The 23,845-nt window shown below is 48.6% G+C and overlaps 1 protein-coding gene across 2 annotated transcripts; it reads left to right on the forward strand.

Annotated features, from left to right (window-relative positions):
• Positions 1 to 1,495: 1,495 nt before the first annotated feature.
• DUSP26 (dual specificity phosphatase 26) lies at positions 1,496 to 8,200 on the forward strand. Of its 2 annotated transcripts, XM_055567116.1 has the most exons (5): positions 1,515 to 1,757; positions 2,097 to 2,228; positions 3,902 to 4,194; positions 6,129 to 6,343; positions 7,377 to 8,200. In XM_055567116.1, exons 2-5 carry the CDS (start codon positions 2,184 to 2,186, stop codon positions 7,574 to 7,576), a joined length of 753 nt encoding a protein of 250 aa, XP_055423091.1. In that variant the 5' UTR covers positions 1,515 to 1,757; positions 2,097 to 2,183; the 3' UTR covers positions 7,577 to 8,200. The 2 variants fall into 2 exon arrangements, with proteins under 2 accessions (XP_055423090.1, XP_055423091.1); XM_055567115.1 differs by lacking the exon at positions 2,097 to 2,228 and having other exon boundaries at positions 1,496 to 1,757.
• Positions 8,201 to 23,845: the final 15,645 nt, after the last annotated feature.

Below are 23,845 nucleotides of genomic sequence, written 5' to 3' on the forward strand. Positions count from 1 at the left end.
TAGTGTATGACATATGCTCTTTAACAGTTTGATTCAGAACCATTTCTTCTTTTTATGTTTTTGTCAGTACCACGTGGCATATGGGATCTTAGTTCCCCAGCTGAGTGATTGAACTCATACCCCCTGCATTGGACATGTGGAGTCTTAACAACTGGACCACCAGGGAAGTCCCCTGTGACCATTCTTTACCAAAGTTTTCCTGAATTGACAAATCTCAATTTCCCAGGAGAGTTTTTGTTTTCAGTGATGAAGATTTCATTTCTTCATGTAAACTTCCATACAAAGAAGGCACAAGGAAAAGGAAGAGGAATTGCATTTGCTTCTCTAGAGCAGCAAAGACTGGGTGGAAGGGGAATTACCGGCATCCCCATGATGGAGCTGACCTGGGGACTGTGTCACTTTCTCCGATTCAGATTTCAAAGCCTGATCTACTCTCCCTTTAGGAATGGAGTCTGTCCTGGTTTCAGCTACAGTAGATATACCATCTACTCATCCCCAGCGAAGTCCAGCCTGACCTTGTCTTCTTCCTGCCTTCCTCCCACCAGGCAGCTCTCCTGGAGGCTGACTCTTTTTAAAGCATCACCTGATACCATTCATTACTGTCCCCACCCCACCCCCATCACACAGTGAGCCAGGCGCTGGGGACCACAACATAGTCCTTGCCTTCGAAGTGTTTACAATCAGGGGAGTCAACAAGGTACTTAGGGTAGAAAAGCAAGTGAAGGTAAGTATCACCAAAAAGCAACATGTGAATTTCTTCAGGAGCAGAGGAAAAAGAAATTCACAAGGAGCTGGGCTGCTGAAAATGGCTTCCTGATAAAAAAGCCAGGGTGCTGAACTGGTGGTTCAGTAGTTAAGACTCCACATTCCCAATGCAGAGGGACTAGGTTCCATCCTGGTCGGGGAACTAGATCCCACATGCTGCAACTAAGACCCGGAGCAGCCAGATAAAGAAGAAATCCACTGTGCCTTCTCTATTGAGTGTGTGTTGGGGGGTGGGGAAAGCAGGTGGATGAAGGGGCTGACACTTGTTCAGAAAGCCCTTAAGGACTTGAACTTCCCAGGCAGGCACCCAGGCTGGGACCTTCGCTCTGGCAATGCCTAGGGAGTGCCCTGGGCAAATTACTTAGCCTCTGGATGCCTCCATCTCCTCCTCCCTAAAATGGGTACAATAACAATATCCTCTCCTCCCTCAGAGACTTTGATGAAGATAAAATGAGTTAAGATATGTGAAACACAGGGTACACCGTGCTTAGTAAATACGAATCAGGGTTAAGGACAAGAGTTATTTGTGCCACAGTGTTCTGGCGCAGGAGACATGTACAAGTGAGTGGGCATCGTCCTGGAGTCTGTGTAATTAATGCTGCCTGGGGAGGAGCGTGTGTGCTCAAGACACCGTCTGGGACGCCTTACATAATGTTAGCTTTAGGCAGAGTGCCTGTCATTGGCGCAGCTCCGAAAATACACATACACACGAGCATGCCCGCGAGGCGGGGCCGCAGGGGGTGCGGGCTGCGTGGCCCACGCCGCCTGTCCGCTCGGGCCCCCGGGTGCGAGACCGGGTCCCTGCGTGTCGCCGACACACGCGCACACACCGACACCAGCCCCGCTTCGACGTGCGTGTCATGGCTTAAAAATAGATGCTAATCCGTCAACCGGTCTGCCAAGCCAGACCGAGGCGGCGGCGGAGTCATGGCCGTGGGGCTGCCTGCGCCTGCGATCCGCCTCCGGGACTGAGACCCGCGCCGCCTCCCGAGGTAGCGGGGCCGCGGCGGGTGGGCGAGGCGCCGGAGATCCGGGCTGGGGGGCGCCGGGCGGGGGACGGGGGGCGCTTAAAAGGGGCCTGGGAGCCCGCCGGTGGGGCCCTGCCGGGGCTCCCTCCCTCCGCGCCTGGCTGTCTGGGTTGGCGAGGGCTGGGCGACAGCCATGAACCTGTTACAACCACGGCAGAGGGAGGGGGGCAGGGCCGCGGACCGGGGCCCCCAAAAGCTGGCGGATGGGGTTGGAGCGTGTCCAGGGACGGAATGGGGAGAAAGCGAGTGCCACGGAGCTCCCGCTACACCTAGGCTGCTTCCCGCTTTCTTTCCACCATTCAGCATCACACAGGCAGCAGCATTCTGTTCCCAGAAAAGGTTGTTTGGGAGCCAAGTGGTGAGGTCTTTAGGCCTGCGGAGCGAAAGTAGATGATGATAATGGTGATGCTGATGATGAAGATGTCAATCCTGATGGTAATGACAGTCATAGCGGTGGTGGCGATGGTCATGGTGGTGATAGTGCTGATGGAGGTAGCCGTGATTGCTATAGTGTTCTCTTTCTACACTCCTTCTGATCAGCCATTGGGGGAAAAAAAAATCTCTTCCTAAACAACCCCTCAACACCCTAAGATCCAGCCTCTCCTCGCCAGTCCTGATCCTAAGACCCCTGGTTCTTATGCCTTGTGAGTGCTGGAGCTCTCCTGGCCCTCGGGGGACAGGGGGATTGGGGAAAACAGGGCCCCTGTTGAGACTGTGGGGGAGGGGTTGAGGGGGATGGGGGGAGGGGTTGGGGGGGATGGGGGGGCAAGGCGAAGATGGCCTCTCACTGGGGACCTTGCCTTGAGTCCTTGGGGCAGAAGACAGGAAAAGGAGTGGGAGGGGAATTCTTCAGAGCAGCCCACCTTTGCTGAGGGCCAGGATCACCATGCAGAGAAGGAGGAGGAGGAGGAGGGGTAGAAGAGGAGATAAGAGGCGCTGAAGTAGGGGACTGTTGCTACAATCCCCCCTGCCTGTAGCTCCCAGGGCAAGTCTCAAAGCATGGCCCTTCCCAGCTCCACAGCTCAATGCGTGGTCCCCACTGTTCACAGAGAGTCAGGCACGTCTTCTCAGGCCCCTCACTGAGGACCCCCGTGTGCTAAATAGGGTCACTTGATTGCACCAGCAACACAGGCGCTAATCCACACTCTGAGACCCTGGGCCAGGCAGGAGCCCCCATTTCTTCCCTTTCCTCCCTCCTCCAGCCCCTCACCCTCTGCCTCTCCCCATCCACACACCCACACCCACACACGCGCGCACACACACAAACACACACACAGTACTCCAGCCCTGCCTGGACCCAGGGAGATGAGGTTTAATCAGTGATAGCCTGTCACGCTAACCAAGGGAGGCTGCTTTGCCTGTGGCGCACAGATAACTGGCGCTTCCTTCCATGAACCTGGGTCTTCAGCGAGTGTTTTTCAGAAACTTCAGCTTCCTCTTTACTACTCTTCCCCACGCGCCCCATCCCCCCAGCTGGACTTCCCAGAGCAGCTGAGGGCTGAGGCGGCGGGAGGGCAGGAAGGGGTTAAAGCAGCCCATCTCCACCCCGCCCCCACCCTACCCTGAGGCCGGAGGGGCTGTGTCACGGCCCCAGCTGCTGCTGCCTTCAGGCCAACTCCTTCTGGATGGATCCAGAATCTCCCCCCAAACTCCCCTCCCAGCTCCCCAGCCTGTCTGTCTGCAGCCCCAGACAGATGAGACCCAGACGCGGGCTGGCAAGGCTACCAGCACTGGGCCCTGCCACCCAGATGCCAAATGTGTGTGTGTGTGTGTGTGTGTGTGTGTGTGTGTGTGTTGAGTGTGTGTATGTGTTGACTGTGTGTGCGGAGTGGGGGCGGGGTGGTGGAGCAGACGCCCAGCAGCTGGGCCGCTGCCTCGGCCCGTAAACAAGAACATGTGACGCTCCCACCTCCTTGCCTGGAGCCAAAGAACAGGGCGACAGGAGCTGCTGCCGCTCAAAGGAGACGACCGTCCAGAGCGCCCGCCCCGCCCAGGGCCAGACTTCACCGTCCTCCTCCAGAACCTTCTCCCCGGGGGCGGGGGCGGGAAGGGACCCCGCCGCTACGAACGCGCTCAGGCGTCATTCACACCCCTGCCTCTGCCGGCAGCTGCCACCTGGACACCCGCCCCGCCTCACCTCGCGCACCCCGGGGGCTGCCAGGCCTCCTGCCGCCTCTAAGATGTGTCCCGGCAACTGGCTCTGGGCTTCGGTGACATTCATGGCCCGCTTCTCCCGGAGCGGCTCGAGGTCTCCAGTCCGCGTGAGAGGCGCCCTGGAGGAGCCGCCCGCCGTCCAGCACCCCTTCCTCAACGTCTTCGAGTTGGAGAGGCTGCTCTACACCGGCAAGACCGCCTGTAACCACGCCGACGAGGTCTGGCCAGGCCTCTACCTCGGAGACCAGTAGGTACCGGGCAGACTGGGGCCACGGCTGTGTGTGTGCGCGTGTGAGTGTGTGTGCAAGAAGAAAGGAGAAGGGTGGCAGAGAGGCGTGGAGTTGTGCTGTTGGTTCCATATTGAGGATGGAAGGGAGGGGGTACATGGGTAGAGTGGAGGCTGGAGGGTTGGGGAGGGTGGACAGGATTACGTGTATGCTAAATCACATCAGTCGAGTTGGACTTTTTGCGACCCCATGGACTGTAGACCTCCAGGCTCCTCTGTCCATGGGATTCTCCAGGCAAGAATGCTGGAGTGGGTTGCCATGCCCTCCTCCAGGCAATCTTCCCAGCCCAAGAATCGAACCCACATCTCTTAGGTAGGACAGGATTACTGATAGACCCAATTCTGGACAGACAGGCTCTGTTCAAGTAATCATGTCATTCATTTAGCACAATGCATTAGCATTTTCATATGCCAATGCTATGGGCTGGACATCATAGATGACTTATCTGACCTTCCATCTTTGTGCCCTGAGAAAAAGCTATCACTTGAGCCAGGAACAGTGGGTGGTAAGACAAGGGGTGCCCCAGGTGACATTAATGGTTAAGAACCTGCCTGACAATGCAAAAGATGGAAGAGACATGGGTTTGATCCCTGGGTCGGGAAGATCCCCTGGAGGAGGGCATGGCAGCCCACTTCAGTATTCTTTCCTGGAGAAGCCCATGGACAGAGGAGCCCGGTGGGTTACAGTCCACAGGGTCACAAAGAGTCGGACTGAAGTGACCGACTTAGCACATACAACAAAAAGGTGGACCAAGCCAAGCCACAGAGTATGCAGAGGCTCTGCCAGATGGGGGCGACAGAGAGACGGGAGTCAACGAGAAAGGAGGCCCTATAGGTTTTTTCCAACACCTTTAGAGCCTACAAGGAGTTTTTCACAGGCTTTTTCTCTGTTAATCTTCGTGATAGCCTGGTGAGATAGGTACCACTATCCCCAGGTTACACAGGAGGAATTGGAAGCTCAGAGAAGCTGGGACTGGCCCAAGGTCCCACGGGGCATAAATAGCAGAGCCCAGGACTTAGAGGTTCAAGTTCAGGGTGCTTTCTGCCCCAGGAGTTGGCACTAGACAGGGCATTCGATATGACCCTGTTGGCATGAGTTGAGGGCTGTGAACCACGGAAACCCCTGCAGGTGACATCCGCAGGGTAACCATGGGTTTGGAGTAACTGGCAAAACACAAGAAGATTCTGGGCATCAGAGAGAGTCTAAATGGGAAAGGGACTTCCCTGGCTGTGCAGTGTTGAGGACTCCCTGCTTCCACTTCAATGTGCACAGGTTTGATCCCTGGTCGAGAAACTAAGATCCTGCAGGCCGCCTGGGACAGCCAGAAAAAAAAAAAGTTTTACAAAAATAAAGTAATGGGGGAGTGGTGAGAACCATAGCAATTCAAGGTTACCTGGTTAAACGTGAGCTGCTCCAACAAGCCGTCCAGTGTCCAGATCCTCCCTGCCACGTCTAGACCCATCCACTGACCTCCTCTCTCTACCTGAATGCCCTGGTGTGAAGAAAACCCCTCTCTCCCAAGACACCCCAATCTTTCTCCAGCTAGATTCCACCGTTGGCAGGTACTTCCTTCCACGAAGTACAAACCCTGTTGATCTTTCTCACGGATCAAGTATTCATAAAATCCTGTGGCCTCCGAGCATCTTTCAATATGTTATCAGGGCTGCAGTTTGCCCATCTCTTTGTCTTCTCTTGCCGAGGCCAAAAATCTCTCCAGGACTCCCCAGCTTTGCTCCAGGACGAGACTCAGAGTCATTGCGCATCTCAGGTCCTCAGGAAGTGAAGGGAAGGCCTGGAGCCAGTGATGTTGGCCGGGTGGTGATCAGAGTACCGACCGGGGTGTCTGGTCCCACTGCCCAGCCTCACCCCCTCTAACCTCTGCTCCTCAATGCAGGGAAATAGCCAACAACCACCGGGAGCTGCGTCGCCTAGGCATCACGCACGTCCTCAACGCCTCTCACAGCCGGTGGCGAGGGACGCCCGAAGCCTACGAGGGGCTGGGCATCCGCTACCTGGGTGTCGAGGCCCATGACTCACCGGCCTTCGACATGAGTGTCCACTTCCAGGCGGCCGCTGACTTCATCCACCGGGCGCTGAGCCAGCCAGGAGGTAGGAAGGGAGGGGAGAGAGGCGGAGGGGTGGACCCACGGACACTGATTCAGAGCAAAGCCCAGGACTCTGGGTGTGGAGAGAGAAAGAGACTTGAATGGTGTGATAAGATGCTCAGAAAAGAAAACTCGTCTCTCAACCATCTTTTCAATGCAGTCGGTAAAAAGAAGGAAATAATCCCAGATGTCGGGAGAGTGGCAAATTGCCCCTGGGCGGGAAGATTATGAGAGATATATTTTTTAATTGTTGCCTTCTTTATACATTTCTAGACTTTCTAACGATTCTTTCTTTGCCTGTCTTGCTTTAGTGATCAGAAAATATATATATATGTATTTAAGATATAAAAATATTTTATTTTTTGAAGTAAAAAGTATTTTGTTTAAAAAATATAAGATGTATTGGGACTTCCCCAGTGGCTAAGACTGCTGTTCATCGCAGCGAAAAAATAAAATATTTTTTAAAATAGGAAAAAATATATACTGATCACCCACACCCGCCCTCCCCCCAGAATGGATGGGAGCCTGAGGAAGGGCCAGGTTAGACACAAAGGATTTTCCATGGATGCACTCAGCAAGTATCAAGTGGAAACTCTACTTGGTACAAAGCTCCGTTTTGCATTAATCTTGAGTCTCTCCCTTCAAGCTCTTTTTTTTAAGCTCTATGTTATCTTTTAAATATTTATTTGTTTATTTATTTGGCTGTTCTGGGTCTTAACTGTGGCATGTGGGATCTAGTTCCCTGATCAGGTCTTGAACCGGGGCCCCCTGCTTTGGGAGCTTGGAGTCTAGCCACTGGACCACCAGGCAAGTCCCTCTTCAAGCCCATTTTGGGTTTATGGATGCTGAACTGCTACAGGTTTTCCGTGTCTTCCCATCTGTGTGCCCCCGTTTGCCGGGATTCAGATTCTTACCATCTCCCCATCTGTGCCTCCGAGCATCTCTGCTTACCTGTCTTCCTCCTCACCTGCCCCCAGCCTCCTCCAGCCCAGCGCACGGTCCCCCAGCTGCCTCTCTCCGTTTCTCTGTGTTCACAGGGAGGATCCTGGTGCATTGCGCCGTGGGAGTGAGCCGCTCGGCCACCCTGGTGCTGGCCTACCTCATGCTGTACCACCGCCTCACCCTCGTGGAGGCCATCAAGAAAGTCAAGGACCACCGAGGCATCATCCCCAACCGGGGCTTCCTGAGGCAGCTCCTGGCCTTGGACCGCAGGCTGCGGCAGGGGCTGGAGGCGTGAGGGGTGGGGGAGGGAGGTCAGGCCGGGCCTGTGGGTCCCTGGATCCCAGCTGGACAGCAGAGGCCCAGGGGGCAGGTGGGGGGGAACTGAGTGAATCCATTCTCTCCTTAGAGGGCTGGGACATGACCCCAGACCACAGCTGCTATCTATTGCAAGGGGATGGGGAGGGGTGAGCTGGGCAGGATGACAGTCACCTAGCAGGGAGCAGGCCAGGGAGGGAGGCAGCTAGGGTCCTGGATTCCAGGCAGGGTAGTCCCAGAGATTCAAGGCCCCTTCCCCTCTTTGTGCTCAAGTGTTCCCCTCCCTCTCTGATATGGACCCGCTCTGCCCTGTGCCCCTGCGGGGACAGCAGGGAGGCGGCAGGCACGGCTGTGATGATGTCGAGTTGTGTAGGGCCAGGAGCAGAGAGACAGACGGTGATGAGATGGTGAGAAAAGCTAAGAGAGAAGCCTACAGACTTGTTACTCCAAACACGGCAGGAAGAGGTGTGGGAGGCTTGGCGCCATGCCCGTGGGTGCTGGTCGTGGCCCAAAAACGGCAGAGGTGCATGACTGCGAGTCTGTCACTGATCACTCGCTTACTGGATCCAAGTGTCTCCAGGAAAAATAAAAACGGTGAAAACGATGTGAGCCTCTTGAATCACTGACGGCTTGTCTGAGTCTGCAGCTGTCTTCCTGAGGGCAGTCCCTGGCTCCCTCCCAAGGGTCATGGGTCCCCACCAGCCCTAATGCCTCCAGTGGTTCTTAAGGGGGATCATCCCTGGTGGCTCGGACAGTAAAAAAAATCCTCCTGCAATGCAGGAGACCAGGGTTCGATCCCTGGGTCTGGAAGATCCCCTGGAGAAGGACATGGCAACCCACTCCAGTCTTCTTGCCTGGAGGATTCTATGGACAGAGGAGCCTGATGGGCTACAGTCCATGGGATCGCAAAGATTCGGACGCGACTGAGCAACTAACGTTTCCAGTTTTTAAGGGAGTTTTCTCCCAAGTCTGGTTCCACATGCCAGCTGTAAGGGATATCGTGTTATTTCCATTTACGTCCACACGGGGACAGCAGAGGACCAAAAAGTCAGAGTTGCAACCTGGATTAGGACTCGGCACACTGGTATCTTCATAGCTTAAAATATGTCTCTGTTCACAAACTCCAGTGTGTAAGAAATACTGGGGTGGTCCAAAAATCCCGAACGAGCTTTTTGGCAAACGCAATATAACTTATTTTCAAAAAGGCAGCTTGCTTTCTATATCAAGTCCCCCATTCTCGTGGAAGAGCAGAATATTAATCTTAAATCAATCCCAGCCCTAAATCATGGATTGGGTTTTTGTGTCGTGCCAAGAAATTGGAGACCAGGGGAGGGGAGGTGACGTGATTGCTTCCTCTTCTAATCTTTCCAGGTTTTCCTCCGAAGAGGGTAACATAATCCCCCTAGTAAATCTAGTCCAAAAATAGAATCAATCACCAGAGCGAATAGTATGGTCTTTTTTAATATTTCAACTGCCAAACTGCCAGCCACCGCAGCCTTCTCTTTTTTTTTTTTCCCCACCACATCCTTCTTTTTAAAAGGGTGTGTTTCCCAGAAATTCCCTGGCAGTCCAGTGCTTAGGACTCTGCACTTTCACTGACAGAAGGCACAGGTTCAATCTCTGGCCAGAAAATTAAGATTCCTGTGGCCAAAACAAACAAACAAAAATGGGTGGTGTGTTCCCAGAACATCTACATGAGTGGAAGAAGAGGATGGGATGTAAAAGGAAGTGAAAAATACAGGAGAAAAATCACTTAATATGACTAAAGCGTAGATTCTACTTCAAAGTACAGAAACTCAGAATCTCAAAGCTCAAAGTCACCTTCACAGAAGAACGATTTCCACTCTCCACAGGCATAAATAAATTGCCTTTTCAATAAATCACTTGATGATAGTTATCAAGCATTTATTTGCTTGGCCATTTTTTGTCTTTTTAACTGAAGCAAAGAGAGATTATTTTGATTTGTTTATTGACTACACTGCAAGGCAGATGGGATTTTAGTTCCCTGACCAGGGATTGAACCCATGCCCCCTGCATGGAGTCTTAACCTCTGGCCCACCCAGGAAGTCCCTTGCTTGGCCATTTCTGATGGTCGGGAATCATTACATGTTACCAGCTCTTAGTGTTAGAAAGCTCTCATTTGACACTTGCATCCCATAATCACATTACAATAGTGGGAAGATGGGGCCAAAGGATCTGACAGCTAGGACCCTAGGCCCCAGCACACAGCCATGAGGGTGTTGGTGACCCCGGCTCCTCTGCCCATGGGATTTCCCAGGCGAGAATAATGGAGTGGGTTGCCATTTCCAGGAGATCTTCCTGACAGATAGATCCAACCCAGGTTTCTTATGCCTCCTGAATTGGCAGGCAGATTCTTTACCACTAACACCACCTAGGAAGCCATATATATATATATACATATCTCCCATATATATGTATATCTATGCATATATATATCCCATATATATGTATATGTATATATATAGGTATATATGTGTGTATATATGCATATGTATATATATCTCCCATATGTATATGTATATATTATTATTATTTAACAAAAGCCATATTGTGGCTCTGGCCCAGGCACTTTTCTGTCTTTGCAGATATTAGGTCATTTAATCCTCATTAAAACTCATGTGAAGTGATTTCCTTGTCAATGTGTAGAAACAAGGAAATTGAGGTTAAGTAATTTTCCTAAGGATAAAGAATTTGCCTGCCAATGCAGGAGATGCGAGAGACATGGGTTTGATCTCTGGGCCGGGAAAATCCCCTGGAGTAGGAAGTGGCAACCCACTCCAGAATTCTTGCCTAGAAAATCCCGTGGACAGTGGAGCCCAAGGGCTCCAGGCCATGGAGGCCAGGGAGACTCAGAGAGGACTGAGGACACAATACACACAGAAAGTAAGCGGAAGAGCTCAGACTCCAGCCGGGGAGCTCTGGCCATCACACTGGTGTACGGCCCTTCACCTCCACCATTTAAGGGTATGTGTGTGTTTTGGGGGCCTACAGGGGTCAAGAGACAGAAGGGAAGGGCACAGCCCGGTGACCACACAGAATCCTTTCTCACCTCCAGGGGGGCTGAGGGGGACACAGATGGGTCTCACTCAAACCTGCCCAAAGTGAAGTCGGTCAGTCGTGTCCGACTCTGTGACTGCATGGACTGTGTAGCCTCCCAGGCTTCTCCATAAATGGGATTTTCCAGGCAAGAGTACTGGCGTGGGTTGCCATGTCCTTCTCCAGGGGATCTTCCCGACCCAGGGATTGAACCCGGGTCTCCCACATTGCAGGCAGATGCTTCACCCTCTGAGCTCCCAGGGAAGCCACCACCTGCCCAAACCAGCATTAAAAGTCCAGGCTCCTGGGACTTCCCTGGTGGTCCAGTGGCTAAGACTCCACTGTCCCCATGCAGGGGGCTTGGGTTCAATCACTGGTCAGGGAACCAAATCCCACGTGCTGCAGCTAAGGATGCTGCATGCTGAAACTTAGACCCAGCACAGCCAAAGAAAAAATATTAAAAAAAAAAATCCAGCCTCCTGCATCCAGTTCTCGCACAATGGACCCGTTGGACCCAAGCATAGAACTTGAAAATGAACAGGAATAAATGCGCTCTTGTTAGACGCAGCCTGTTCCTCTAACCGGCAGAGCCTCCTGCCCCCAGGGAACGGTGACTCAAGCCTAAGTCATCCTCCTCCCACCAGCCCCATCCAGTGTCGACTAAAACCCTTGGGGCTGGCCCCAGGGCCCTTGGCGACTCTCGGGAGAAGGAGGAATGTTTGCCGGGTCCTTCACCTTGTGACTAATCCCAGCTGAGAAGCTGCTCAGGGAGCGGCAGTGAAGAGAGAGCTTCTGTTTCTGCGCGTCACGGCAGCAGATGGAGCCAGAAAGCAGACTGGCAGCTGAAAATATCACTGCTGGAGAGGATACAGCCACACTTCACTGAAGGGCCCCCTGCAAACAGATCCCTTAGAAAAAGGAAGCTTCGTGCGCTTTTGGTAGGAATGTAAATTGGTGCTGCATTGGAAACCAGTATGGGAGAACTACTGTATGATCCAGCAATCCTACTCCTCAGTATTTACTGGGGGGAAAAAAATGAAAGCATTAATTCAAAAAGACACATGCACCCCAATGTTCATAGCAGCATTGTTTACAATAGCCAAGATATGGAGACAAACTAAATGCCCATCAACAGATAAATAGATAAAGAAGATGTGGTGTATATACCCAATAGAATGTTGTTGTTGTTTAGTTGCTAAGTCATGTTGGACTCTTTTGTGAACCCATGGACTGTAGCTTGCCAGGCTCCTCTATCCATGGGGTTTCCCAAGCAAGACTACTGGAGTGGCTTGCCATCTCCTTCTCTAGAGGATTATCCTGACCCAGGGACCAAACCCGAGTCTCCTGCATTGCAGGCAGATTCTTTACTGCTGAGCCACCAGGGAAGCCCAGTTAAAAACTCAGCCATTAAAAACTAATAAAATTTTTCCATTCACAACAACATGGATGGACTTGCAAGGTATTCTGGTAAGTGAAATAAGTCGGACAGAGACAAACACTGTATGATATCACTTACATGTGAAATCTAAAAAATAAAGCAAAATAGGGAATATAACAAAGCAGAAACGGACTCACAGATCTAGAGAGCAAATTAGTGATTACCAGTGGGGAGAGGAAAGTGGGAAGGAGCACAGTACGGCAGGGGCTAAGAGGCACAAACTACTATATATAAAATAATTAAGTTACAAGGATATATTGTATGGCACAGGGAATATAGCCAATGTTTTATTATAACTATAAATGGAATATAACCTTTAGAAATCGTGAACCCCTATGTTGTACACCTGAAACTTATATGATATTGTAAATCAACTATACCTCAACTAGAAAGAATATAGAAAAAAAAAAAACATATTTTAAGGAAAAGGAAGCCTGAACAGAAAAAGAGTGGGCTAGATTATGCAGAAAGATAAACCCTATTTATCATAAGTTTCTGTCCTCAGAACATTTTTTTGGAGAAGAAGAAATGAGCAAATAATGGAAAAGTTTAGGGAAGAGCCCTGTTGATTCTCTGAACCCCAGAATCTCTGAATATATTACCTCTGTGGCAAAGGGTATTTTGCACATGTAATTAAAACCAAAACCTTGGGATCCCCCTGGTGGTCCAGGGGTTAAGAACCTGCCTGCCAGTGCAGCGGATATGGGTTCGATCCCGGGTCTGGGAAGATCCCACATGCCATGAAGCAACTAAGATCTTGTGCCACAACTACTGAGCCTGTGCTCTGGAAGCCTCCAACTGCAGCAAGAGAAGTCAGAGCAACGAGAAGCCTGAGCACGAAAACTAGAGAGTAGCTTTGCTCTCCCTGCTCACCGCAACTAGAGAAAGCCTGTGGGCACCAATGAAGACCCAGCACAGTCTTTAATTACTTTTAAAAACCGCGCAGACTCACTGTGGGAAGATTCCACTGAAGTATCCAGTGAGGCCTGATCACATGAGTCCTTAAAAAGCACAGAACCTTTTCAAACTGAGCTGGGAGATTTGTTCTGAGGACCCATTGCTGTCTTTGAGGACAAGGATGGGAGCTGTGGTGTAAGGAATGTGGGCACTTCTAGAAGCTGGAATAGGCAAGAAAATGGATTCTCTCCTAGATCCTCCAGAACAGAAGGTAGCCGGCTGACAGAGCTTGATTTTAGCCTGGTGAGTCCCATGCCAGTTTTCTGGCCCACCACACTGTAAGATAATAAATGTGCATTGTTCAAGCCATGAAGTTAGCGGCAATTGGTTACAACAGCAATGGGAAACTGATCAGAGCCCCTTGACATGCTGTGAACTCCACTTGCAAATGCCAGCACTCATCTCTGATTTGGCTTAAAAATTGAGAGCTAGCAGGATTTCCTTGGTGGTCCAGTAGTTGGGACTTTGCCTTCCAGTGCAGGGGGGTGCAGGTTTGATCCTTGGTCAAGGAGCTAAGACCTCTCATGCCTGGGGGCCAAAAAAACAAAGCTTAAAACAGAAGCAGTGTTGTAACAAATTCAATAAAGGGTTCACATTAGAAAAAAAATCTGTAAGAGAAAAACTAAGAATTGGTGACACACAGAGGGAGGAAGATGTGTTGGGCAAGGGCACTGCATCACTGAGCAAAACCCACCAGCAGAGGGTATTTTGTTTTCCATGCAACTTCTCAATAACCAGGAAATGTTGCACAACATTCAGATTTCCAGTTTCTCTTAAAATGTGGAATGGCACCATAGGCCCATGTCTGCACATGGCAAGTCTGAGCAGGGGCGGTCCCAGTGGGACAAGGACAAGCCTGCCCTCCAGTCATCGCTGCCCATAGCCTTTTTCTCACACTGGATCTGCCTCCCCCCTGGAGATTGTTTGCCTCCAACCCTGGGGGTAAATCGACCTTCCATCACTGTGTCGTAACGTCTTATCCAGAAATGTAAGAAGCCTAAGAAGCCTGGGAAAGTCCACTGGCCCTCATCTTCTCCCAATCTCCACCCCACCCCAGCCATTCCTTTGGGTTTATTTCTTAAGTAGATGCCTATTTTTTAAATTTTAATTTTTTTGGAGCGTAGTTGATATACAGTGTTGTATTACCTTCAGGTGTACAGCAAAGTGAGTCAGGTATACTTATACATGTATTCATTCTTTTTTAGCTCCTTTCCTCACATAGAGCATGAGTGTACTCTTTCCAGAGTGCTGAGTCGAGTTCCCTGTGCCGTCCAATAGGTCCTTATTGGGTATCTATTTCCTATCTAGTGGTATGTGTGTGTTTATGCCAAGCTCCTGATTTATTCTTCCCTGCCACACCTTTGGTAACCATACATTTGTTTTTGATATCTGGAAGTCTGTTTCTGCTTTGTAAGTAAGTTCATTTGTATATATCTTTTAGATTTCACATATATGTGATATCATATATTATTTTTCTTTGTCTGACTCATTTCACTCCATATGATAGTCTCAAGGTCCATCCATGCTGCAAATGGAATGGTTACACTCTTATTTATTTGGCTGTGCTGGGGCTTAGTTGCGTAGCAAGCAGGATCTTTAATTGTGGTGTGAGACCTCTTAGTTGCGGTATGTGGGATCTAGTTGCCTCATCAGGGATCACACCCAGGCCCCCTGAACTGGGAGTGTGTAGTCTTGGGAGCCACTGGACCACCAGGGAAGTCCCTCATTGTTTTTTATGACTAACATTCCAGAGGTCTGTCTAGTCAAGACTATGGTTTTTTCAGTAGTCATGTATGGATTTGAGAGTTGGACTATAAAGAAAGCTGAGCACTGAAGAATTGATGCTTTTGAACTGTGGTGTTGGAGAAGACTCTTGAGAGTCCCTTGGACAGCAAGGAGATCCAACCAGTCCATCCTAAAGGAAATCAGTCCAGAACATTCATTGGAAGGACTGATGCTGAAGCTGAAACTCCAATACTTTGGCCACCTGATTCAAAGAACTGACTCATTGGGAAAGACCTTGATGCTGGGAAAGATTGAAGGCAGGAGGAGAAGGGGACGACAGAGGATGAGATGTTTGGATAGCATCACCAACTCGATGGACATGAGTTTGAGTAAACTCTGGGAGATGGTGATGGACAGGGAGGCCTGGTGTGCTGCAGTCCATGGGGTCATAAAGAGTTGGACACAACTGACCGACTGAACTGAACTGAACATTCCATTGTGTATTTGTACCACATCTTCTTTATCCACTCATCCATCAATGGACATTTAGGTTGCTTCCATGTCTTGGCTATCGTAAACAGTGCTGCAGTGAACACAGGGCTGTGTGGATCTTTGGATTATGGTTTTCTTCGGATATATGCCCAGGAGTGGGACTGCCCCAGTCATTCTTAGAATGCTGTTTGTGGGCAGTGGTTACCAGCCTTCTGAATGGACTGGGATTGTTCCTTAAGGTCTCTGCCAAATTCCACTTCTTCTTCTGGAGCCAGCATGGGAGAAGGTGGCTGACACCCCCAAATCTCTCTGGAAAGAACCTAGGAATCAGGGAGGGGAATATTTACCCATGCAGGAGCCAGCTTTCGATGGTCATGGACTAAAAGAAAGGACCTCTCATCTCCCTAGGTAACTTTCCCTATGGCAGTCTGTATTCTTGAGAATTCTGAGAATTGGGGTAGGGAAAAATCAGAGTGGAGAGGCTTGTCCCCTTTCAATCACTGAGGGTCACTCACAAATCGGACCAAAGCTGAGCAAGTCAGAGCCTGAGCTCCTAATCCAGTTGAAGCCAGTGACAGCCCAAAAGAGGACAAGAGGGTTAGAAAAAGCATCAGCCTGGGAGGGGAGGCTGCTTGCTCTGAGAATTTCCATGTATCCATCTGAGGGGCGGACCTCAAGGCCATCTGTGGTGTGCTGGCTTTCTGGATCATGCCTTCAGAGCTCCTCACTTAAACCCCTAGTCCAAGGGTGGGGCGGGGTAGGGGGACCCTCACTTGCCTTAGGAGAAAGGAGAGATACATCACAAGATCAGTAAAGGGATGAAGTGAGGTGAGGCTGGAGACCCAGGGCAAAGGCTCATTTCATCTTCCTCCACCAATACCTGCCAGATACAAGCCCCCAGCTGCTCAGAAAGACGGAGCTGTGATCCAGCCCAGGGCAGGGAACACAGGTGAGTGATCAGAGCCTCAGAAATACCAGAACTGGAAGGAGACCAGGAGAACATCTCACTTGGGGGCTTTCTGATCATGCCCTACAGACCTCTGGTGCTTGAAACAGTTTTCTGTGGGCCCACTGATGGGATGGGGGAAAATCGGAGAGAAACTCCACATGATTCAAACAGATCAGTTCTGTTTTTATATCTCTATTGCACGCAGTGTCTGCTTTTAAATATAACTTAACAAACATTCTGGCATACACACACAAATTGAAAACCACCAAGCTTATCCAATCCTTCATTTTATTTTTAATTTTTAAAAAATAGGTTAGCTAATTGGGAAAATAATTTGAAAAAGAATAGAGACAGGTATCTGTATAATTGAATCACTTTATTGTATACCTGAAACTAAAGCAACATTGTTAATCAACTACTGATGCTGTTTAGAAGCTAAGTGGTATCCAATTCTTTGAGACCCTGTGGACTGTAACCCACAAGACTCCTCTGTCCATGGTTTTTCCAGGCAAGAATACTGGAGTGGGTTGCCATTTCCTCCTTCAGAGAATCTTCCCAACCCAGGGATCGAACCCGAGTCTCCTGCATTAAGCAGGCGGGTTCTTTACTGATGAGCCACCGTACTACAATATAAAATAAAAAGTTAAAAATAAAAAGTCAGTTAGCAAACATCATGTGCAATCATCTTCGTTTTTGTTTTTAGTTTATTTATTTTGGCCCAGCCATGTGGCATGCAGGATCTTAGTTCCCCAACCAGGGACTGAACCCCTGCCCTTGGCAGTGGAAGCACAGAGTCTTAACCACCGGCCTTGGAAAAGTGTCACTACAAGTCACAGAGAAGGTGCCAACACTGGGTTGGGCACAGGCAGGGTAGGTTGCTGGGCTTCCATCCACCCAATTCCATCCTTCATGTCCTCCTGTTACTATAGATCTGCCCAGAGCTTCAGGGCAATTGTCTAGCCTGAGACTCCATTCTTCAGGCTTCTTTGCAAATAGGTGTGACCGGGTGACTAAGCTCTCACCAGTGGAATGGGAACAAAAGTAAAACTTGAATTCCTACAAGGAAAATGCCGTCTTTCCGCTCTTTCGTCCCCTCCCACAGGGTTAGAACATAGGCTACGTGACTGGTCAGTTGGCTCCTCACAGACAAACAAGGAACATATCCTAGCACGGGGCGGAACAGCGAGAGCGTGGAACCTGGGTCTCTGCATGGTTTTGTGAAGCAGAATTCACCTCCTCTCTTTGGAATATTCCTGAGACAGAAATAAACTGGAGGGTCAGAACCCCTGCATTCTCACATCTCTCCATGACAGTGGCCGTCGTATTTGTCTCTGGCTCAATAACAAATTACCCCTCAAACTCAGTGGCTTAGAACAGCACACACTGGGTGTCTCCCAGTTCCTGTGGGTCAGGAATTCAGGAGCAGCTGAACTGTGTGGTTTTGCCTCAGGGTCTCCCAAGAGTCTGCAGCCAGGACATGGGCAAAGGCAGAAAGTCCGCTCACACAGCTGCTAGAGAGACCTCTGTTCCCTGCCGTGGGACGTCTCCACAGGTGAGTGTTCGTGGGACATGAGTTCTGGCCTCCCCAGAGCAAGTGACCACAGGGAGACAGACAGACAAAGGCAGGAAGAGAAGAAGCAAGAGAGAAAGAAATCACAGTGAAGTTTTATGACCCAGTCTCCGGAATCAATGACCGTCATCTCTACTTCACTCAGCTCGTTTCTAACAAGTACAAGTAAGTCCAGCCCGATCTCAAGACAATGGGAAGCAGGCTCTCTGTTCTGCTGTTGCCTTGTTTAGCCATTTTATTTTATTTATTGGGCTGTGCCGGGGTCTCAGCTGTGGCATGCAGGATCTTCTTAGTTGCCACAGATGGGATGTAGTTCCCTGACCAGGGATCGAACCCAGGCCCCCTGCATTGGGAGCATGTAGTCTTTGCCACTGCGCCACCAGGAAAGCCTCAGGTTCCCCATTTTTAAGGGAAGAGGATTTTTAAATGAATGGATGGGAACTTCCCTGGTGGTCCAGTGGTTGAGACCTCAGTTTCTAATGCAGGGGGTGAGGGTTTGATCCCTGATCGGGGAACTAGATTCCAAATGTCTCATGGTGCGGCCAGAAGAAAAAAAACAAAAAGTAAAAAAATAACCTTACCCTGAGGGTTCTGGTGAGGAATCCATGAAAAACGTGAAGTGCTGAACCCCGGGCTCAGCAGGCAGCAGGTCCTCTGCCCACCGCGTTTTTCTCTCAGCCTCTGTTTCATTCTCCAATCTCCACTCTCACACATGGGATGACGGTTCCGCTCTGGCCTAGAGGATTCCTTCGTTCCAGAAATCCTAATTCACAGCAGGGCTGTGAAGGATCCCTGGGAAACCAAGCTAGCCTGTTTCCTCCCAGCCTCCGCTGGCACCTAGAAACTTCATCAGGAATGCTTAGGAGATACCTGGGGAGAGTGTGGGCATCACCCCAGAACTGATGATCTTCTAGGAGAGAGAAAGGAAGCTTTGCTTCCAGGGTCACACCAAAGCCTTATTCTCTCTCTCTCTTTTTTTTTTTCTGTTTGGCTGTGCTGCAAAGCATGTGGGGTCTCAGTTCCCTCACCAGGGATCTAACCTGAGTCCCCTGTACTGGAAGCTTGAAGTCGTAACCACTGGACCACCAAGGAAGTTCCCTTATTCTCTTTATTGGGTTTCCCAGGTGAGTTGGGAGCTAGGGGCAGCACGTGGGTGCGTGAAAAGTCACTTCAATCATGTTTGACTCTTTGCGACCCCATGGACTGTAACCCACCAAGCACCTCTGTCCATGGGATTCTCCAGGCAAGAATACTGAAGTGGGTTGCCATTCCCTTCTCCAGGGAGTCTTCCTGAACCAGGGATCAGACCCAAATCTCTTATGTCTACTGCAGTGGCAGCTTCTTTACCACTAGCGTCACCTGGGATGCAGGAGTGAGTGAGTGAAAGTTGCTCAGTTGTATCTGACTCTTGGCGACCCCTTGGACTATAGATCCCATGGAATTCTCCAGGCAAGAATACTGGAGTGGGTAGCCATTCTCTTCTCCAGGGGATCTTCCCAACCCAGGGATCGAACCCAGGGGCAGGGATAAATTGCTGCTCCTGTACTACAGCTAGAGAGTAGACCCCACTTGTCGCAACGAGAGAAAAAGGCAGCAACGAAAACCTAACTCAGACAAAAATAAATAAATAAAAGGGAAAAAAAGTTGCATCAATCATCCTAAAAACATTCTGGTATGGAGACTTCCAGAGAAAGGCTGGATCTTCTAAAAATTAAATGAGGGAAAGGCCTCGTTAGCCTGAATATATAATAAATAACTCTAAACTGCTTCAAAGAATTGAATATTCTTATGAAAGTTGTTCTCTTAAAAAATGAAAAGGCTTGGGGAAATATGACAATGTGTCTAATTGTGAAGTATGACATGTTTATTTGGGGTCAATTATCACTTTTTACTGGGCTTCCCCAGTTTAAAAAAATAAATCTGCCTGCAATGCAGGAGACATGAGAGATTCGGGCTTAATCCCTGGGTTGGGAAGAGTCCCTGGAGAAGGACATGGCAACCCACTGCAGTACACTTGCCTGGAGAATTCCTTGGACAGAGGAGCCTGGCGGGCTACAGCCCATGGGGTCGCAAAGAATCGGGCACAACTGAAGTGACTTAGCCTGAGTACGAATCTTTTTATAACCAACCATGGTTAGCATTCTCTTCCACATTTTAGGGCTGGATATGGAGGCAGGTTGGAGAAGGCAATGGCACCCAACTCCAGTACTCTTGCCTGGAAAATCCCATGGATGGAGGAGCCTGGTAGGCTTCAGTCCATGGGGTCGCTGAGTCAGACATGACTGAGCGAATTCACTTTCACTTTTCACTTTCATGCATTGGAGAAGGAAATGGCAACCCACTCCAGTGTTCTTGCCTGGAGAATCCCAGGGACGGGGGAGCCTGGTGGGCTGCCATCTATGGGGTCGCATAGAGTTGGACACGACTGACATGACTTAGCAAAAAAAAAAAAAAAATGGAGGCAGGTGGAAGAGTCTTAGTAAAAGGTGAAATGATGGGATCAAGGTTTCTGGTCTCATGTTCCTCCAGAGAATTAGCACTCTTTCCAAAACGCATTTCTCTAGTGCTAAGAAGGCCATAAAGTGAACGGGCTTCTAGGGTTTGTAAGAGGAGGCTGAAGTGGGACCTTGGAAATGAAGAGTCCCTGACTCCTCAGAAGATTTTCTGGAAGTTCAGTCTTCAGTATTACCTTTCTTTCCTGCCGTGGAAGATTTAGAAACATAATTCTCCTTCAGACTTCTTCAGATTTGGGTGTATAAGCCATCGTCTTCTTTACTGTCTCCATTTCATCATCATGAAGTAACCAGACTTCTCTCCTGATTCACAAGAAGCTGGGCATCATTGGTAGAGGTTGGGGGGAAGGTGAGTTATCTAAACCACACTGATACAATGTGAGAAATCAACTTTTTAAAAAAATTTATTTACTTTAATTGGAGGGTAATTAGTTTACAATATTGTGGTGGTCTTTGCCATGCATTGACATGAATCAGCCACAGGGGTACATGTGTCCCCCATCCTGAATCCCTACGCACCTCCCTCCCAACCCCATCCCTCTGGGTCGTCCCAGGGCACTGGCTTTAAATGCCCTGTTTCATGCATTGAACTTGCACTTGTCATCTATTTTACATATGGTAATATACATGTTTCAATGCTATCCTCTCAAATCATCCCACCCTCGCCTTCTCCCACAGAGTCCGAAAGTCTGTTCATATCTGTGTTTCTTTTGCTGTCTTGTATATAGGCTCATCATTACCATCTTTCTAAATTCCATATATATGCTGTATTGGTGTTTCTCTTTATGACTTACTTCACTCTGTATAATAGGCTCCAGTTTCATTCACCTCATTAGAACTGACTCCAATGCATTTTTTTTATAGCTGAGTAATACTCCATTGTGTATATGTACCACAACTTCCTTATCCATTCATCTGCCGATGGACATCTAGGTTGCTTCCATGTCCTGGCTATTGTAAACAGTGCCGCAATGAACATTGGGGTACATGTGTCTCTTTCAGTTCTGGTTTCCTCAGTGTATATGCCCTGCAGTAGGATTGCTGGGTCATATGGCAGTTCTACTTACAGTTTTTTAAGAAAATCACACTTTTCTCCATGGTGGCTGTACTAGTTTGCATTGCCACCAACAGTATAAGAGGGTTCCCTTTTCTCCACACCGTCTCCAACATTTATTGTTTGTAGACTTTTTGATGGCAGCCATCCTGACCAGCGTGAGATGGTACCTCATTGTGGTTTTGACTTGCAGAAATCAAATGTATAAAAAATTTGTTTATTTATTTATTTTTGGCTACACCAGGCCTTAGTTGTGGGACTCTTTCCTTGTGATTTGCCAGCTTAGTTGCCCAGTGATGTGTGGGATCTTAATTCCCCAACCAGAGATTGAACCCACATCCCCTGCATTGGAAGGTGGGTTTTTTTAACAAACAGCAGATTTATTATATTACCAGTTTCCCTTATGGCTCAGCTGGTAAAGAATCCACCTGCAGTGCAGGAGACCTGGGTTTTATCCCTGGGTTGGGAAGATACCCCTGGAAAAGGAAAGGCTACCCACTTCAGTAATCTGGCCTGGAGAATTCCATGGACTATATATAGTCCATGGGGTCACAAAAAGTCAGACACGATTGAGCAATTTTCACTTTCACTTTATTATATTACAACTCTGTAGGTCAGAAGACTGACACAGGTCTCCCTGGGCTAACATCAGGGTGTCAGATGGGCTGTCTTCCTTTCTGGAGGGTCTAGCGAGAATCTTGTTTTCCTACCTGGGTTCCTTAGCCTAAGGAAGGGAAGAGGTATTCCTTACTTCCAGTCAGTTTCCTGTTCATAGGCTTGCCCTTCACAGGTGTGCCCTAGAGGCGCCTAGCAGAATTCCTCAATCCATCAGCTCACCTGTCAACACCTTTCCCCTGAACCATTAAATAGAACTATTGGGTAAGTAACAACGCAACTGTTTTGTCTTTTCAAATCCTCTGCACTCTGCCAAGATGGAGAAAGAAATGGCAACCCACTCCAGTATTCTTGCCTGGGAAATCCCATGGCCAGAGGACTATATATAGTTGGCGGGCTACAGTCCATGGGGCCACAAAGGGTCGGAAACAACAGAAAATATGCACTTTCATGTTCGGAGACCAAGACCAATTAGGAAGTTTTTGTAGATGTCCAATTAGGAGATGAAATCAGTTGGATCTGTACATGATGCCCTTCCAGAGTAGCTCAGAAAGAAAAAAAGATTGTTTTCAGACAACTGCATAAGTTAGTGCTAACCTATTTTTGCAGACTGCTAAGTGATCTTGGCCTGATCCTTTGCTACCGTAACCATCATGCTATTAAATGGCAGAGGACTCATCTGCATAGTCTTAAGTGTTACAAACTCTCAAGAGTCAGGGAAAGTATTTTTCACCTTCCAATAGGACATTAAGTTGAATAGAAAGATGAGATTGAGTCATTCTTCTTTGTTTCCTTGCTTGCTCACTGTTTATCTTCTTATGCAATGTAAATCCCAGGAGAATAGGCTTGAGAACATTGATTGGTGGCTCTTCAGTGAAACAGTGCTTGTCCCAGAGTAGGCTCGTGGTGAATATATTCTGAGTAAACGAAAGATAGAAAGACAGACAAAGTAAGGAAAAAGGAGGCAGAGGAAGAGAGAAATGAGGGGAGAGAGGGGGAAGGAAAGAAAGAAAAAAAAAAAAAAAGAAGGAAGGAAAAAGGGAGGGAGGGAGGAAAAGAAAGGCAGGCAGGAAGGGAAAGAATGAGAGAAACAGAAAGAAATGACGGAATGTCCGGTAAAAGAAAGCATCACATTGGACAGAGAATTAAGAGATTCAGTCTTTCTTCTAACTACTGTTTATTCAACACCTGTGTAGTGCTAAATGCTGAAGATGCTGCCCTTATGATATTGCCAATGTCAATGTCTGGGTTTGATTCTGCTATTCAGGAGCCTAGAGCCCTGACAAGTCTACCTTAAGCTTAAACTGATGGGGGGGTGGGGGGTGGGGGGCAGGAGGAGAGGATAAGATGACAACTAAAGCACTTTTCAGATTCCCCTGCTTTAAATCTTGGCATCAGTTCCTCTTTCGCTTTTTATTTTGTTCTTAAAACCTTTATTTTAGTCCCAACCTGGAAATAACTCAAAACATCCAACAACAGATGAAGGAAGAAGTTGTGATGCATTCACATAGTGGAATTCTATTCAGCAACTTTATTACTAACTTACTTAATGATTTTATTGGAGTGCAATTGATTTACAATGTTGTTACTTTCAGATGTACAGCAAAATGATCCAAATACATATGTGTGTATATATTTTTTTTCAGATTTTTTTTCCATCATAGGTTATTACAAGATAGTGAATATAGTTCCTTGTGCTATACAGGTCCTTCTTGTTTACCTAGTTCATGTATAGCAGCATGTTTCTGTTCATCCCAAAATTATAATTTATCCTTCCCTCCCTTTTCCTTTTGGTAACCATAACTGTTTCTGTGAGTCTGTTTTATAAATAAGTTCATTTGTATCAATTTTTTTTTTTTTACAATCTGCATATAAGTGA

This window comes from Bubalus kerabau, chromosome 2 (genome assembly GCF_029407905.1).
Source record: "Bubalus kerabau isolate K-KA32 ecotype Philippines breed swamp buffalo chromosome 2, PCC_UOA_SB_1v2, whole genome shotgun sequence".
In the NCBI taxonomy this organism is placed as follows: Eukaryota; Metazoa; Chordata; class Mammalia; order Artiodactyla; family Bovidae; genus Bubalus; species Bubalus kerabau.

Bases quoted from the DNA above. Each gene is read 5' to 3' on its own strand.
- DUSP26 (XM_055567115.1), top strand. From the start codon at position 1,641: ATGCTAATCCGTCAACCGGTCTGCCAAGCCAGACCGAGGCGGCGGCGG. The intron at 1,758-3,901 runs GTAGCGGGGCCG...CTCTGCCGGCAG, and splicing joins GACCCGCGCCGCCTCCCGAG to CTGCCACCTGGACACCCGCC. The intron at 4,195-6,128 runs GTAGGTACCGGG...TCCTCAATGCAG, and splicing joins GGCCTCTACCTCGGAGACCA to GGAAATAGCCAACAACCACC.